Here is an 18,715-nt window from a genome sequence, read left to right as displayed (position 1 = left end):
ATACAGTAATAATAATAGACTGTCTGTGTGTCTATTTCATTATTCCACTCTCTAATGAAATATAATGAAACAGGCAATCAGTCAGAATACATTCACATAATAATCAGTTCAGAATATATTACATATTAAATGACTATAAAAGCATAAACCAATGCAAGCAAATATTTATATAGTAATTGTTACAATATTATAATTCAATATTTTATTCAACACCTTTGTATAATATTCACTGGTAAATATATTGTTATCGTTGTTGTTGTTAATAAGCCCTTTCATACATAATTTAAAATTTAGAAATAAGCCGTAAAAAAACTGGCTTCTTAATTTTTTACGGAAAATACATCAAATCAGGCCGTATACACGGCTGTTTCACTCAATATAAAAACGAGCGTGACGTCATGAGTTTATCAAAATAAAAAGTATAAAAACTCACAAACTTTAAATTAATAGTAACTTTTTTATATAAATGCTTTCATCTTGCAATTAAAAAAACATAAAAGATCTATCTTTCTTTGTTAAATAAATATTTACATTATTTGGTATAAAAATAAATATTGCCAAAATATTTTTAATAATATAGAACCACTTTTCTAATTTTCGCATATTTTCCGAAAAACATGAGTTAAGCCAACTAAGATTTCATAACATAGCTTTTGTGCTTGATATTTGAAATTTGGAACACTTAAGGTGGCACACAACTGAAAAAAAGCAAGTTTTTTGAAAAAAATCAATTTTTAGATTTTTGGGTATTTTGATTCTATAACCATTCCTTGAACATATAAAAAAAAAATTAGTCTCAAAAATGATATAAAAGTTGATTTAATATCATTTTAGTAGATGACACTTGAAAATAAATTCCCTAACAACGCCTTAGCAACCATCAGTCATAGGAGTTTTTCTGAATTCAAAACAGTAAAACACCATCACAAACTTGGTTTTAATTTGTTATACGCAGACTCTTGTTAGTTTTCAGTTTTAAAAGTCATAATTCAAAATTTTATTTACGAACAAGAGTGTTTTTAATCTGTTAATGTTAGTCTTTTATACTGTAACTTTTCTCTCATTTTATACCAAATAATTTAAAAATTGATTTCAATTTAGTTGGAATAAAGTTGTTTTTAAATGAATAAACAAGGAAATAAAACTAAACAAAATTTATCAAGAAGGATAAAACGAAAATGGAATGGTGTTGTTGGAAATAAAAAATCATCTTCTTCTTACATCTTATCATCGACGATGACATCGTCCACAACTCAAGCAGCAAGTAGCTGTTCTAGTGAAAGGAAAATCAAACCCAACTACTCGAATACATTTGATTCTGGAAAAGATAACTATTTTGTTTTTATTAATTTTTCAATTCTTAAAGAACTTATAGCTAAAACTGCATGCAACAACTGCTTTCAGCCATTACTTTTAACAGATGTTGATTCCAGTAGAAAAGGATTTGCACATTTGTTTCAATTAAAATGTGAACACTGTGATTATGTTAAAAGATTTAATTCATCAAACAAATCAATAAATGCTAAATTCGATGCAGTAACAACTAACTCATTATATGATGTTAATATTCGTGCAATAATAGCTTTTCGAGAAGTAGGCTGTGGTTATGGAGCTATAAAAACATTTTCATCTTGCATGAACTTAAAATGTATATCTGAAAATGGATTTCAAAAATTAAACAAAACTATTATGGTAGCTTATAAAAGTGCTTCAGAGAAAAGTATGTTATTAGCGACTAAGGACTCTAAAAAAGTTGACATTGCTCAGGATATACCATGTGTAAAAGTTTCAATTGATGGTACATGGCAGAAACGCGGTCACAATTCATTGCACGGTGTAGTTACTGCGATTTCTGGGGATAAATGCATTGATATTGAAGTTTTGTCTAAGTACTGCATGGGCTGTAAAATGTGGAACAGTAAAAAAGGAACTCCAGAATATCAGTGTTGGATAATTGATCATCAATGTGAAATAAATCACAAATCTTCGTCTGGAAGTATGGAGTCTGCAGGAGCAGTAACAATTTTTAATCGCTCGGTTAAAAAAAATAATCTAATTTATAAAGAGTTTCTAGGTGATGGAGACACTTCTTCATTCAAAGATGTCAAAAACTCAAACCCTTACCAGGATTTTGACATCACTCCAATAAAACTTGAATGTGTAGGTCATGTGCAAAAAAGATTGGGTACACGACTTAGAAATTTAGTCAAAGCACACAAAGGCACTAAAACACCTTTATCAGGTAGAGGTAACCTAACAGAAAAATGTATAAATTCTATGCAAAACTATTATGGCATGGCCATTCGTCAAAATGTCAACAACTTGTATGCTATGAAAAAGGCAGTTTATGCTATTTTATTTCATTTTACCAACTTTGAAAACCAGCAAATGCAACATCAGTTTTGCCCAAGAGGATTGGCAAGTTGGTGCAAATATTGGGCTCTAAATAATACAAATTACAAATCAAAATCATGTATACCTATCTGGATTAAGAATCTTATTTTACCAATCATCAAGGATCTTCAGGCTGATGATCTTCTAATTAAATGTTTGCATGGAACGACGCAAAATGCCAATGAAGCATTAAATTCTATTATATGGTCTCGCGTACCAAAGCACACATTTGTTAGTAAGTCTACAATTGAAATGGGAACATACTCAGCAGTGCTGCATTATAATGATGGTGCTAATGGTGTATTAGAAGTTTTAAAATACTTTGGCTTGAGTGGAATTGTTACATTAGCTTCGTCAAGTAAAGTTGACAAAACCAGAATTCGACATATGAAGTCAAAGTCAACGGATAAAAGTAAAATGCAGAGAGAAAAAATAAGAGCAGTTAAAAAAGGTTTCATAGACGATCAGCAAATAAAAGAAACAACTGATAGTTACATCTCTGGTGGATTTTGATAATTTTTATGTTGTTATATATTTTTTTCTTATTTTTGCTTTTTTCTCAATATGTATTTTTTTAAACTTTGAAACACATTTTCTCATTAACAAAACAGAATTACATAATACAATTTTCAGGATTTGTTTATCATAATATAATACTTCATTTAACCCTCAGAATTTTCATAAAAAGTTATAGAAAGTGAAATATTGATGTTTATAGTGCTGAATTTATTGATATTTCATATATATATTAGGTGATTTTGTTAGAAATGCAATATTTCATGAAATAATTTAAATTATAAAAATTCCCACGGTCAAACAGGGTGAAATATGATTAGGAAGCTATGTTCAAAATTTTAGTTTCAGTAGTTGAGGCAAAATTAAGTTATTAGGTTTTGAAGATTTACTAAAAACACATGTTTTACAACCCATTTTTGGCCATTATGGATAATAAAATTAATTTAAAAAAAAAATTATCTGTTTTTTATTTTATTTTAATATAAAATAATTGTCATTAAAAAAAAAAAATCAAAATTTTGATTATTTACAAAAAAACTTGTTTTCAGTTGTGTGCCACCTTAACCCTAAATGTCCATTCTATCAGATTCCTGCGTCATCTTAGAGAATTTTTTACAAAAAGACTGTTTATAAAGCATTTATATTTTTTAATTGATCGTTTTTAAATGCAAAACGTAACTTTTTTGATGGATGACGTAAGTTAATGAAATTTCAACCTTTTATGCAAATGAAAATAAAAAAATTATTTTACGTGCCTTCAGCTATGTTATGAAATATGTTTTCAAAAATATCATGTTTTACAACTAATCTTGTTAGTTTTAGGCGTACATTTGTGTTGACGTTTTTTTTGCGATGACGTACCCTTTATGCGTTACGTCCCAAACTATTTATTAACGAATATTCTCCAAATAACTGTTTCGGCGAGTCAATTTTTGAAGTATAAAAGTAAACAAAGTTACGCGGAATTTTTCTCTTTGGATTATCAAACTAATATCAGATAAGTTGTTAAATCCACTTTTATCTAGTGCATATATTTGTTAATTAATATTATTTTATTTGTTTTTATTATATTTATTAATAAGTCAATATTATTTTGATAACAATGTATTCAACTGAGAGGGAAATTCTAAAACAACATAATGGATGGAAAAATGGTTGGGAAGATAGGTGTAACTTTCCTTTTGTTAAGCGATTAATTAGGACAGATAAGATCAGTAACAATGTCATTTCCATTTTAATGTCAGTCTTTAAAATAAGAGGTGATTTATTTAGTTTTATGAGTTTTCTTTTGCCAATTGATTTTGATATGTCTAGTAATGACGAGTTTGATAAAATGTGCCTAAAGTTAACACGCCAAAAAAAGAAATATAAAAAAAATTTTAAAGCTATAAAAAACAAAGAATTTTTTAAAATGCAACTGTCGCAAGCTCCACCCAAAAAAAAAATCAGCAGATGCAGATGACTTTTTCACTTTAAATAACAGTCACGAGCTACTGAATCAAATTGATCACTTAACTTCTGAAAATAAAACAAATATGGAGCAAATAGAAAAATTTAAAATGCAAGTATTTAAGTTGGAAGCTGAAATTACAGATTTAAATTCTATAAATAGGGCTCTCAACACACATTGAAACTCATTAAGTTCTCAATTAGAGACTATGAGTATTAGGATAAAACAGGAGGAGCAGTTCCAAATTAAAAAAAAAAAATTAAAACAGCACAGCGTAAATTTGCATCTGCTCGTGCCAAAAATGTAAGATTGCTAAAAGAAATTAATATTGAAAAAAAAATTGCAAAAATTAGTGATTTAAGCCAGAACAGTTGCCAAATTTGCAAATGTTTTGCTAGTAGCGATAAGGATTTAATTGTGGTTGATTCTTATTTAGACTACGACAATATTGGTTCCTCTGAATTATTTTGTGGGTTTAAATTAAGTAATCCACAGAATATATCAGTTAAAAAGCCAATAATTAGTAAAAAATATACTTACATTAAGTTAGGAAATAGTAAACCTTATTCTAAGTTAGGTAGGCATGCTGCAGCAAGACGATCTAAACTTGCTTTTATATTCCTTCGATTATTCGCTTGTTCAGATTTAGAAAGTGATTTGTCTATGTTGTTTTGTGATTCTATGTCTTGTGAAAAGTCAATATTTTGTTGTGTTGCAAATAAGTTGGGTTTAGTTAAGCAGTTAAGTGTTTCTGATGCTGTAGAGCTACAGAGCCAATTAAGGATGCCCACGGCTGAATTCCGTAGACTAAGACGTATTCTGTGTAATATTGGTGCAAGGATTCTCCCATCTGAGCCTAAGATAAGACAAGAACAAGAAATGCGGACAATGCATGTCAATAAAGAACATGTCACTGTGAAATCCATGTTACTTTATCCATCTGCGAATGAAGCACCTTGTTTAGTATCTGTACTGATGGTCAAGAATTTGACAACTTATATTGAAGAGGTTTTTACTAATTTTTATGTACGCGACCACCTTAATTCAGATGTCGGTTTTGGCGAAGAGGTATGGCTCCTTTTTGCTGGTGATAAGGGTGGAAAGTATATGAAATTCCATTTTGAAGTTGCTAAGTGAAGAGGAGGGAGAGTGTTTGCATAATAGCGTAAATAAGGAATTAAGACAGTTGCATTCAGTAAGAAATCAGGAGCAGAAGCTGCATCTTGTTTTAAAACGCTTTGAATTGCACAGCAAAGCTGATAGGAAGCTTCAAGCCTCTAAGGTGAGAAAGTGTGTTGTGTGTTCTGAGCGTGGCGAAAATTCATTTTATAGACAAGGTCTTTGTCTTGTTTGTGGTCATCAAATTTAGTTTAAATATTTAAGAAATTAAGAACAACAACAACAAAAAAAACTATTTACAAGTAAGATAAATTATATGAGATCTTTAATTTATATATAAGATAATTTTATTCTGTTCTAATATTTGTGTAATGTTAGTTTAAAATATTATTTTTTAATATAGAGATTTTATATATTAGGTAGGTGTTCATTCTGTTCCCATCTTCAGAAGTTATTTATACCTATGCAATACCTTCGCTCAGGTTAAAGAATGGAATACTAGTCTTGCATCAAATGTATGTAAAAATTTAGCTTTTATATATTAACTTGTGATCAGAGCAACTGGTATGTTAGTTGGGTATGATCTTGTATGTTTGTGTATTTAATTTAAAAAATGTATTGTCCTTCATTATATATAACATTTTTTTATAGATATATTTCATATCCATTCGATGTTTATCACCAGAAGTTAGTTCTACCTTTGCAGAGCCTCTGCTCTACATACCTTCTCGCTGGTTAAAGAGTGGAATATAAATCTCATATTAAGTTGGTGTAAAAATTTAGGTCAATAAATTAAGAGTTTGTAAACGCTATCAAAATTTTGAGTGGAGCAATTGTTTTTCTGGTTTAGCATGAGTATGAATCAATTGGATGTACAAAGATAGTTTACTACTTAAAGAACCTATCAGTAAACCAACTGATTATAAAACAGTTTTTAATGGAAATAAAAACAAATTTTCAAAAGATTTCAATTAGCTATTTGTATATTCAAACACTTTATTTACTGAGAGAAGAGACTATAGATTCAAGTGCTATAAAATAATCTACTACCAAAAGCGAGATTAATTCAAAAACTTAAACTCAAATTTGGTCATGAATTATTTTATTAGACTTGGTGAGTGTTTATTTATTAACAACTTAACACCATATTATTAGAACTGTATGCACAGAAAAAAATAAATGCTTAAGCTTTAAATGTTTTGACTAAATATTCCAAAATCGAAATCTGGCTTTATTTTGCAATGCAATGAATTTATTGGCTTAGGAAAACAAGTTTCTAAAACAAGGACTCCTAGGTTTAAAAATGTACTCTTTTAACAGCTAATCCCCCTTTTAACTACATTTTTCATAACTTTGCGAAAAGTGCGGTTTGTTTTCAGACCTCAATAAAGTCTGTTTTAGCTATCCTTAAACAATTAAGTAAGGATTTTTTGTTTTAATAATGGTCAAACAATGGGTATATTTGAGAACTATCAGAAATAAATTTGAGAACTATCAGAAATAAATTTTTCTGATTTTTTTTTTGATAAAAAGTAACATCAAATTACTTGAATTCAGCCAACTTCATCATTTGTCGCGTTTTTTTTAAACTTAATGAAGTTTTTTTACTAATGCATTAAATGTCGTAAGATGAAACATTTTATTGGTGTTTTTATTCTTTTTACAAAACAAAATTATCTTTAATATTTTAAAAGTTATAGAAGTTTTAGTAACACCCCTTAAGTCAATATTATCAAAAAATAACAAGAAGCCGTTAAGCTCGGTTTGAAACAGCCGTGTATAATAACAGTAGGCCATGATAATACCAAATACATTAAAAAAAAATTTTTTAATAGATTATTTACACAATTTTGTAAATATAATTATAAGTTAAATTATTTAAAAAAAGCTTATTAAAAGGGGTTAACTTAATTCAGTGGGTGTTAAAAAATACTTAAGCCCCCGGTTAATCTATTTCGCTATATTTTAAAATAATTTAACTATCGGGGTTTATTTATTTCGAAATAGATTAACCGGGGAGTTAAAATGTTTTAACCGGGAGTTAACTTTTTGGGGAGTTAATCTATTTCGCGTCACCGGCTCTGTGTATATATATATATATATATATATATATATATATATATATATATATATATATATATATATATATATATATATATATATATATATATATATATATATATATATATATATATATATATATATATATATATATATATATATATATATATATATATAAATGTACATATATAATGTATGTAAATTGGAAAATAACTTTAAAAGAGAAATAACCAACCAAAATTTATAATCAATTAAAACAAGCAGACATTTTTAATTAACCGATTTAGATTTAAAATTTATAAATAAACTTAGCGCATAAATATTTTATGCGCTTAGTTTATTTATAAATTTATCATCTTAAAATTAATTTTTTTTTGAAGACGTCTATTAGACAACTTATTTATAAAGTAATTAGGACGTCTAAAAGAGATCGTAGAGACGTCAATAAGACGTCTAAATATGCAAGTCCTAATAACGTCTTAATGTTGACGTCACTAGGACATCCTAATAAAGACCTCTTCGCCTGACGTCTTACGGACGTCTTATTTTGATCTGAGTCGTCGCACAGTGACTCAAAACAACAAAAAAATGGTAATAAACCCCTCACAAGTTTTCTATAAATTAAGTGCCCTTTTTTAAATAATTTTAAATTGCAATAATTTTTTGTTTCAAAAGTATAAATAATTTTTTCATAAAACTTTTATTTTGAATTTTATAGTAAAAAGAAGTAAAAAAATTTGTTATTATTTTCAAAGAAATCTGAAAAAAGTGAGATTTTTATTTAACTAAAATAGAGTACTTTTAATTTAAATAAAAGTGTATATTTTGAAGATAATCTTTTGGCTCTATATATCTCAAATTTACTAAAAAGAAAAAAGAAAGTCTGATTTTTTTATTTAAGTTTAAAGACTTTTTTTACAAAAAGGCAGAAAGTAATTGTATTTTTTTGATTTATATATCAGCTAAAAAAAATGTTCCACCGAGTTCCAAAAATATACATATATTTTCGAATTAATTAACATTTCTACTTTTAATATAAAGGGATTACTGCGGTCTCCTGCGGTTTTGGAAGTTATTAAAGAAATATAAAATATTGTTAAACACTTTAAAACAGGCATGTCAAACTCAATTTGGTATGGAGGCCTCTTTAGCCTAAGGAAATATTATAAGGGCCGCTCAAGCTAATACTTATTTTTCTTATGAATGAAGTGTAACTCTTCAACCCAAACTGTCCTTTTGCTAAGGTTTGAAGTAAACAAGATTATAATTATATTTAAAATCTACCAAATCACTGCAATATTATTTAAAAAAGTACAGAAGTTTAATTTTGCATTATTTATTTCACACAATAAGAACACAATAAAAATGAACAAGGAGTATTTTGTAATAATAATAACAAACATTATAAAATTTTGGATTTTCTAGAAATTTGACCTCTTTTATTCGCTGAAAGCTTAATAAGGTCTGGTTTTATGTTTTGGCTAGCTACCACTTTCATTATGGAAGACAAATGTTCATCAGTAAGCCTGGACCTCTCAGGGGTTTTATTTCGTTTCATGTGCGAAAAAAGTTGTTCACGAAGATAAGTACTGCCAAACATTGCACATATTTGACAAGCAAATTGAATCATCTTTGAAAATTGATGTGGCGGTAAAAATGAATAAAATTTGGGTACACCAACATCAGTAAATTGTTGTTTGAGAACAGAATCACACTGAAGTTCAATTAATTCCATTTGCAGATCTTCTTCCACTTTTTCAATATCAAAGTTGAATGGTGAGGTGAACAAAGCAAACTTTGGTTCACATTTTTTGAAATCTTGAAACCTTACTTCAAAATCTTGTTTTATATTGTTTATATTTTTTGAGTAGCTGCTGAACATAAAATTTGGGTCTTGCAGCTTCATAGACTTGCACATCTCAAAATGTACCAAATTTTCTTGTTCAATTTGGCATTCTCAGAGTAAAAGCTTAGTTTGAAAAGCTCTGACATTATCAAACATTGTGGTTACCAATTTGTTCTTTCCTTGCAAAATAATGTTCAGATCATTCAGGTGTTTTGTGATATCAACTAGAAAAGCTAAATCTTGAAGAAACTTGGTATTTTTTATATCTGAAATATCTTGCCCTTTTGTTTCCAAAAATTGAAATATTTCAGTTTTCAGATGATTGAATGCTTTGAGTACTTTGTGACATGATAACCATCGAACTTCAGTGTAATATGGTAAATCCTCATATTCACTGTCATTTTCATTCAACAATGAAGCAAACTGACGATGATTTAGTCCTCTTGCTCTTATAAAGTTGACAACAGATGCTATTCTTTTAATCACATAATCCAGATCAATTGTTTTTCCGCATAATACTTCTTGGTGAATGATACAATGAAAATTGTTTATCTTTTTGCCAATTTTCTCATTTAATTTACCGACAAGACCTTTCTTTAAACCAATCATAGCGGGTGCTCCATCAGTAACTATAGACACAAGTTTAGTAATTGGAAGTTCATACTTGTCCAGTGTTTTTTCAATCTCCAAAAAAATGTCTGCACCTGTTGTTGTACCATGCATTGGAATCAACTCTAGAAGTTCCTCTGTAATTTCATATTTGAAATTGCAACCTCTGATAAAAACAGACAACTGAGCAACATCTTTGACATCTGTACTTTCATCAACAGCAATTGAAAAGGCCTCAATATCCTTGCAGATTTTTGTTAACTGACTTCTCCAATCTGTTGCTATGTCATTAACACGCTCAGCAACCGTATTTCTTGAAAGGCTTATGTTGTTAAAATCTTTTATTTTTTCAGGGCAAAGAATCTTTGCAGTTTTAATTAGACAGTTTTTGATAAACTCACCGTCAGTGAAAGGTCTGGAATGAAATGCAATTAAATGTGCCAGATTATAACTTGCTTTGACTACGAGTTCATTTGATTTGTTCACAAAATGAAAAATATTTTGTTGCTTTTTTAGTTTGGCTTTTAGTTCATTTAATTTGTCTACCCTTTTATCTTTTTGATAAATTTCAAATTTTTCTGATGGGTTTTATAGTGCCTTTTGATATTGAATTCTTTCGGCACACTAACTTTTTGTTGACAAATCAGACAAATAATACTTTCATTAATGCTTGTAAAAAAATATAGCACTTCCCAATTTGATTGAAAAATTCTTTTTTCATCTTCAATTTTAAGTTTTTTGCTTGCACTTGGTTTTGAATGAGACATTTTAATTTTAGTGACAATAACCAAAAAACAAAAATAGCTCAATGGTAATCAACAACAAAACAAGATAACAACTAATCTATTAGGCCGGGTGAATAAAAAAAAGCAATCGCTTTTCCTCAGCGTTTTTCGCGTTTTTACGTAAACAAAAGATTGAAAGATTTATATTAAATCTTTATTCACGTAAAGCTGAACAACTACTCCAAAAACGCTGAGTAAAAGCAATTGGTTTTTTATATTCACCCGCCTTATTTTCTCATATCGATTGTTAAAATTAAAATATATCGTCATAATTTTTTATGGTTTTAATTTCAGAGTTTAAATTTTAATAAAAAGTTAGAAAATTAATTTAGTATTTATGTCTTTTTTTAATAAAGGAATTCAGAAAACTGTTAGTGATTTTTTTATTGTTGTTTTTAATAAAGCATTTTTGAAATGCATGTCTGCGGGCCGCCATATGTAATAAAATGATAAAAATGTTGGGGGCCGCCATAAAAGGTCTTGCGGGCCGCATGTGGCCCGCGGGCCGCCACTTTGACATGCCTGCTTTAAAACCTTGTTTTCCGCCATTTTTGAAAATATTTTGTTATAATTAAAATATATGAAAATGGCGGGAAACTTACATTTTAATTTTTTACTGGTATTACTTGCTCTAATATAGTTTTTAAATCATAAATAATAAATATAGTTTTTAAAAAACGTGCTTTTGTCATTATATACTAATTAAAAGTTTGTTAAGATATTTATTGACAATTTTAAAGAACGATTTATTATTCGTTTGTAAAAGCTTAACAGTACAACTTTATTATTTCCTGTAATATAAAGTTAACTTAGCAATATAGTGTTTTTACAGGATGTAACAATGTGACAATTGTTAAAGCCATAACAAAATAAAATTTTAAACAGTGCAAATAAAAAAACAAAATAATGTAATTTAAAATGTTTCTGATATATTAGTTTTATTATATTGATGGTTCTTAAAAACAATAACAATGAAATGATTAGATCTTATCCCAATTATACGTGAATTAGGAGTGGATAAATTAAGATTATGGAAGGATTTAATACTAAATACTGAAGAAATTCGCAAGAAACACTTAAATAAAGTAAAGGTTGCTTTAGTTATATTTATTTCAAAGGTGAAGAAAAAACTAAAACAATGTGGACGAAATTATGATACATTTATACAAAAAGAAATTGTTGGCTTCAAATCTTATGAACAATAAAAATAGCCATTTTGGTTCTGGAAGGCCCCATAAACAATGGAGTGTTCTTGGAGAGCAAAGCAAAAGAAAAAAAAGAAAAGAACCAGCCACTGAACATCATGAAGCTCTATTTCTAGCCTCTGCAAAAAGTGAAAATGTTGCTGGAGAAGAAAAAAGCCTCTATTTTAAAAAACAATATTTCTAATATTTTAGAGATAGAAAAAGTTGATGAAACTTTGTATAAAACCTTTCCCATTAATATGAGTGTAGAGGAAGCTCTAAAAAAGCGTTAAAAATGAACACTGATCTCAGCGATAAACAATATCAAATGATCAAAAACTCAGCTCTTGTACACAATGTACAAATTTATCCTACCTTGCACGATATTTTGAGGGAAAATTGAAATGCTATCATAAGAATATACACTTTTCTGAAATTTCTGCAAAATGTATGTTTTCAGTGTAAATACTCTTCAAAGCATGTTAGATCACACTGTGAGTAGAATAACTGAAATGATTGATACGCCTAATTGTGGTCAAGGTAACAAAGTATTTGGAGTTTTATATGATAAGATTTGTTTTGATGGAGCATCAAGCCAAAGTATTTATAAACAGAAATACGAGACAAGCAACACGGGTATACGAGGCGAGCAACACAAATAACAAAAACTTAAAAGTGAAGAAAATCTTTTTAGTACAGCTTTTGTGCCTCTATTGCTCAAAGTAGAAAATGGCGAAATTTGGAAAAATGGAAATCCTTCAAGTTGTCACTTTTGTAGACCTATATCTCTAATATAAAAAAGAGAGTCCAATTTTATCCAGAGAAGAAGAACCGGATCTAAAAAATCAAATAAATACTTTAAAGACGTTTTGCAAAGTTTTTGATATTGCCGGAAGAAAGGTGACCTTTAATATCAGCTATAGAGTTGATCTTACAATGTTTGATAATAAAGTAGTTAACGCACTTACAGAGACAAAATCCACTCAATCCTGCAATGTGTGCAATACTAAACCCAACGAAATGAACAATATTGATTTATTAAAAGCAAAAACTGAGAATGAATCAGCCTTGGGGCTCAGATTTTCAGCTCTGCATTGCTGGATAAAAAGCTTGGAATTTATTCTTCATTTGAGTTATAAATTTGAAATTAAAAAGTATATGCCAAAAACAATTAAGGAAAAGTTATCTGTTGAGTTAAAAAAAAAGAGATTCAGGTACTCTTCAGAGAACGGTTAAACCTATATGTTGACATGCCTAAAACTGGGTCTGGAAATACCAATGACGGCAATACTGCCAGAAGAGCATTTAAAAATAGTGAAATTTTTTTTGAAATTACTAAAGTTGTTTGTGAAACAGCTAAACGTGTAGTGAATTTGTACGACTGGTATCTTATGCTTCCTACTGTACATAAACTGTTACTGCATAGTTTTTCTATATCACATAAATTACCTTTGCCAATCGGGGTATATTCGGAAGATGCATTGGAGAGTTTAAATAAACAGATAAGAAATTTTAAACTTAAGCACACGGCAACAATATCAAGGTTAAACACAATGATGAATCAGATGCATTACCTTCTAGTAAGATCAGATCCAAAAGTATCAAGCATATCTTTTAGAAAACATAAGAGCTATCGAGGAAAACTGTTACCAGACGAAGTAATTAAACTAGTTGTAATGTAAATAATAAAATAAATGTAACAAAATATAGTTTTTTTTCTCTATGTATCAACATCCTTTAAAAATCTTTTTTTTTTAAATATTAAGTAGAGTAATATATCAAGATAATGTGTTTGTCTTGAAGATTCTAAAACTTAAAGAAAAATATTTTTGTACGCGTATAGTCACCTTTAACGCGCACATACGCGCATTATACGCGTCGAAGCTGCGCGTAAAAAAAAATTTATCAAGAAATTTGAAATCTTTGACCCAAAAAATATCATTTGATATATAACATTATTTATTTACAATTTATGTCAAATTTTATTTAATTTTTGCCGTTTTTTGAACGTCCTGAGTCACTGTGCGTCGGGACCTAATTAAGACGTCTGTTTGTGCAACCTGAAAAAAAAAGAAAAATAAGTCAATAAATTGCATACGGATTTTGCAGTTAGCATTGTTAAGTTCTTTAAGTGCCTTATTTATGATGTCTGACACCATAAATAAGTTATAATGTACGAATAACTTTAGAGCAAAAGTATGTAGTTTTATTAAATGAAATTCGCAAGAAGCAGCATTTACTTATTTACCTTAATTAATATCTATTACTAAAAAGACGCGACACTTATGTATACAAAATTCAGTGTTGTTTTATATTAAAAAAGTGTTTCCGGAAATGATTTTCTTGCAAGTAAAACTATTTTACAAATGAACAAGATAAGGTTTATAAACGGTGGTCCCGTTGGTGATCCCAATCACCTATAGGTGTTTTATAATTAAACCACGTGAAAAATCTGAAGGTTTTTCACGTGGTTTAATTACAAAACACCGTTGAAGTTGTTAGCCGATCTTATTTCACTTGGCTAGAGTTATTTTTGCATATCATGAATTTTAAATATGATCTTTTAAAATGTTTTTAGCCACTAGTATAGTTAAATATGGTGGCTTATCAAATCTACGGGAAGATATCTTAACTGACATTGTCTTATCAGAACTTCAGTTTCTTGGAATCAAGGGTAAGCTATTCACTGGTTTTTGGATGAAGAAGTTTTATGGCTCAGTAAAAAATCAAGTTTATCATTTATATGGAGTTAAAATAGTTTGAGCTGTTATCAATGTTTTGAATGAATATGCTATGACCTCATTGGATTTGTTAACTTGTACAAATGACATTTTTATATTATTATATTTCTTAACCCAATTTATGAAAAAAATATAAATATAATGTATAAAATAAAATATAAATATATATTTTTATTTTAATGAAAATTTAAACGAAAAAAAAATTCAATTGTTGCTTTTATAGCATCAGCTTGAAATTGACTCGAAGTATAACTCCGTTATTGTCCACGTCATTACAATCAAGTGCTTTTTTTTTTTTTCTTTTAGCTAGTGAAGTTTAAGAGTTTTATGAAGTAAAATATCTCGAAACTTAAGTTTTGATTTAAAACTCGTAATAAATAAAAGTTAAAACTCGCAGTTAAATCTAGCGTTAATTCTATAAAAATATAAATTCAACTCTTAAACTAGCACTTGTCATGCAACTAAATCTTATTGTGCAACTAGGGTTCGTTCCATATGGACTATATTTTGCTCCTGTGTAATAAGTTATTTTCCCAAGTTATTAAGATGCTTCTTAATTGTTTTGTTACACAGCTCCGCGTAGTAGGCCAGAACTTATTTACTGGATAAAATTCATAACTACTTTAATATTAGAGCTAATAGCTGTCATGATACGGGTCCAGGGGAGTCAAATACGGGTCCAGGGGAGTATACGTATAGTCAAATACGGGGAGTAGGTCGTATAGTCATCGGGGAGTAATACGTATAGTCAAATACAGGGGAGTATACGTATAGTCAAATACGGGTCAAATACGGGTCCAGGGGAGTTTATTTCACACCTACCTCTATTTTTATACTTACTCAGCTATTTATCTACCCTCCCCAGTAAACACACAAACGTCTATTAAACGTCAAAACAACGTTTCGACAAAACGTTCAGATTTAGTCGATTATCGGTTTAGAATGAAATCCAAATTAACGTTTAGAACAAACGTCTACAAAACGTCTATATTCAAACATACTTTAGACGTCTATTATAGGATTCTTATGCGTATATAAAGCGTTTAGATTTTGTCTAGTTTACGTTTAAATCTAGTCTAATTAACGTATATATAGTGTTTAGGTTTAGTCTAAGTAAACATATATTAAACTTTTAGATCTTGTCTAATAGTTTCTTTGATTTAGTTAACGTAATTTCAATATATTTAAGTTTAAAAAACTGATATAAATTTAAACTACGTTATAACTTTTTAACTTTATATAAGTAATAAGAGCTATATAGGTCTTGAAATTTATAAATAAGATATAGTTATAAAAGACCTGGTCTTATTTTTTATAACTATTATAATACGTTTTTCGACTTTTTTACTATACTACTTATACCTTTATTTTATAAAATTATATATAAAGTTATAAACTTATATAAAACGTTTTCTTATGGTGGGGATTTAGAGAAAAAATGTTTGTGCAATATACTTGTTTATGTTTCAATAATTAAAAAAATTAAATGATCAAGCTTTTTGCAGTGGAAATTTTATAGTAACAATTTCTATCAAATACTTTTTGATAGAAATTTAATTTCATTAGCAGAAAATAAAAGTTTACATTAAGATTAAGTCAAGGATTACTAATAAAATTAATAAACTCATAAACAAATACTTTGGATTGTTTTTTTTTCTGGTTTATGCATTATCAAAAACTTTCCTAGAATACCATCTTGCACCTATTTGTGCAACATCATCTTCTACATTCGTATCCTGATCGTTCGATTTCGTAACCTGATTTGTAACCGCAAAAAACTAGGGTAAAATAGCATTTTAAATGTAAATTCATAAATTATAACTGGAATTACACAGAACAACTTTACATATAGAGGATTTTCTGAATGGAAGTTTCCGAAATTTCTTGTACCATTCATATTTATTTCTGAAATTTAAAAATTAGTAACGTCGCGACATAACATATACAGTGGTTTTTACCAGCTCTGTTCCACAAATTTTCTTTAGCAAATGTAACTAAATTAAGCTAAAAAGCATCTATAGTAAAAGAATAAATATTTTAAATAAATAAATAAAAATTTTTTTATTTAAACCTCCTGATTATTGCAAAGATGAATACCTTATGTTACACAATCATGTTGGCGTTTACAAAATGAATTTAAACTGTTTATAAAATTTAAGAAAAAAGTTCTTGCAGCAGGACTTTCTTAACGAGAAACCAGCAACTCATATTTTTTAACTGTGTCAATGTCGCCATCAATAATTTCTAAAACATCGGAGTCCATTGATTTTTTGGTATTTAGGAAGGTAGATTGTCGCGATAAGAGCTTTTTATCTTCCATGAATTAAAATGGCACACCCGACACTCGTTTATTTTTTATCAGCCGTTTTGCTTTCAGTTGTTTTAAGAATGTAAATCTTGACAACGCAGTAAGTCTTAACTATTTAGCCAATAAAAAATAATTGTTTCAAAAGTTTTTTATTTCGTTTTAATTATGCCTATTTAAACCACGTGACTTAAGCTGTTATGTGAGTCTTCTGACCAATAGCTATATTACTATATTATAATATAATAAAAGTTTATTAAACGTCATTCAAACGTTTAAAATAACTACTTATGTTAGTCAATATTGTAAACGTTTGATCGACGTTTAATAAACGTATATATTAAAAGATTTAAATCGTAGATTTTAAATCTATAAATGTTTACGTTTAATTAAGGTCGATTAAAGGTTTACAATATTGAATAATGTAAGTCGATATTCTAAACGTTAGATCGACGTTTAGTAAACGTATATATAAAAATGTTTGAAGTATACATTTCAAATCAAGCGTCGATTTTTAGTCAGAAACAGGTCACTAAACATTTTATCCATTTTTCGACCGATTTCGACTAAATATTGACCAATTCTGAACCAATCTGTGTTTACTGGGTCTATTTCTTTACTTTAATGTTTTTTGACTAAATGGTTGAAAAATAATTCATTTAAACATTGCTCTTAGAGCGAAAAAAAAAATTACACACTATATTTGCGTAAAACTCATTAGATCTTTTAATCATTAGTCATTGTAATTATTTAAGAAATAGTTTATTAAAACCAGGTAATTAAATAGAGCCACTTTATTTTAAAAGCTTATTAGTTTAAGTTTCATTTCTTGCTTCGAATCATAACACAACGTTTGATTAAAAAGACAACTAAAACAATTTTCATAAAATCAAAAAAAATGTTTCCTAAATTACTAAAGCTTAACGTTTCATTAGTTGTATATAATAATTTCATTCATTCTTGTAATACTCTACTCATTTAGTATAAAGTTAAAGAAAAAGTTGTTGTTTGCCGTTTCGCTGTCGCCATTTTTAATGTTTATACGTAATATTATTAGCGAACTGTCAAAATACTATACTTTTAAAGTATCTATTTGCGTAAACGTAAAAAGAAATAGTGTTTAAGTACAGTCTTGGTGTCGTTTTCTTTTTGTTTACGAAACAAAAGGTTACAGACATAGTCCTGAAGCATTACTTACTTCCATGGTGTTACTAACATAGATGGCAGTTGCGTGACATTTCTTATATATATATATATATATATATATATATATATATATATATATATATATATATATATATATATATATATATATATATATATATATATATATATATATACATATATATATATATATATATATATATATATATATATATATATATATATATATATATATATATATAGATATATATATATATATATATATATATATATATAACATTTTATATATAATTGTTGAAATAAAGCTTTGCTTGCTACGGCTATATTTTTTTTTGTCTCCACAGCAGCACTTTCTGGAGTAACAGGAGGGGTCTATTATTTTTTTCTTTGTTAAATTTCAGACCGTAATTTTTTTAGACCATCCGCAGCTTATTAGCACGTTAACAACATAACTATCTTGATATATGCGCAACAAATTTCTATTGGTATTTTGATGTTTTTAGAAATTTTAGGCTTTTTTAATAATTCTATCCCTCATTGT

At 28.1% G+C, this 18,715-nt stretch overlaps 2 protein-coding genes across 2 annotated transcripts; both read right to left on the bottom strand.

Moving 5' to 3' along the window:
- Positions 1–8,942: 8,942 nt before the first annotated feature.
- Positions 8,943–9,458, bottom strand: LOC136079328 (general transcription factor II-I repeat domain-containing protein 2B-like). Its single transcript, XM_065795061.1, has one exon. The coding sequence runs from the start codon at positions 9,456–9,458 to the stop codon at positions 8,943–8,945; it is 516 nt and encodes a 171-aa protein (XP_065651133.1).
- A 39-nt stretch (positions 9,459–9,497) lies between these two features.
- On the bottom strand, positions 9,498–10,762 carry LOC136079327 (general transcription factor II-I repeat domain-containing protein 2-like). Its single transcript, XM_065795060.1, has 2 exons — positions 10,654–10,762; positions 9,498–10,549 (listed from the first exon to the last, which is right to left on the bottom strand). The coding sequence occupies exons 1-2, from the start codon at positions 10,760–10,762 to the stop codon at positions 9,498–9,500; spliced, it is 1,161 nt and encodes a 386-aa protein (XP_065651132.1).
- Between the last annotated feature and the right edge of the window lie 7,953 nt (positions 10,763–18,715).

This window comes from Hydra vulgaris, chromosome 04, assembly GCF_038396675.1.
Source record: "Hydra vulgaris chromosome 04, alternate assembly HydraT2T_AEP".
NCBI classification, from domain to species: Eukaryota; Metazoa; Cnidaria; class Hydrozoa; order Anthoathecata; family Hydridae; genus Hydra; species Hydra vulgaris.
This window is presented reverse-complemented; position numbering and strand designations above follow the sequence as displayed.

Bases quoted from the DNA above. Each gene is read 5' to 3' on its own strand.
- LOC136079328 (XM_065795061.1), bottom strand. From the start codon at position 9,458: ATGTGCAAGTCTATGAAGCTGCAAGACCCAAATTTTATGTTCAGCAGC.
- LOC136079327 (XM_065795060.1), bottom strand. From the start codon at position 10,762: ATGTCTCATTCAAAACCAAGTGCAAGCAAAAAACTTAAAATTGAAGAT. The intron at 10,550-10,653 runs GTATTATTTGTC...TTTATCAAAAAG, and splicing joins TTTTACAAGCATTAATGAAA to ATAAAAGGGTAGACAAATTA.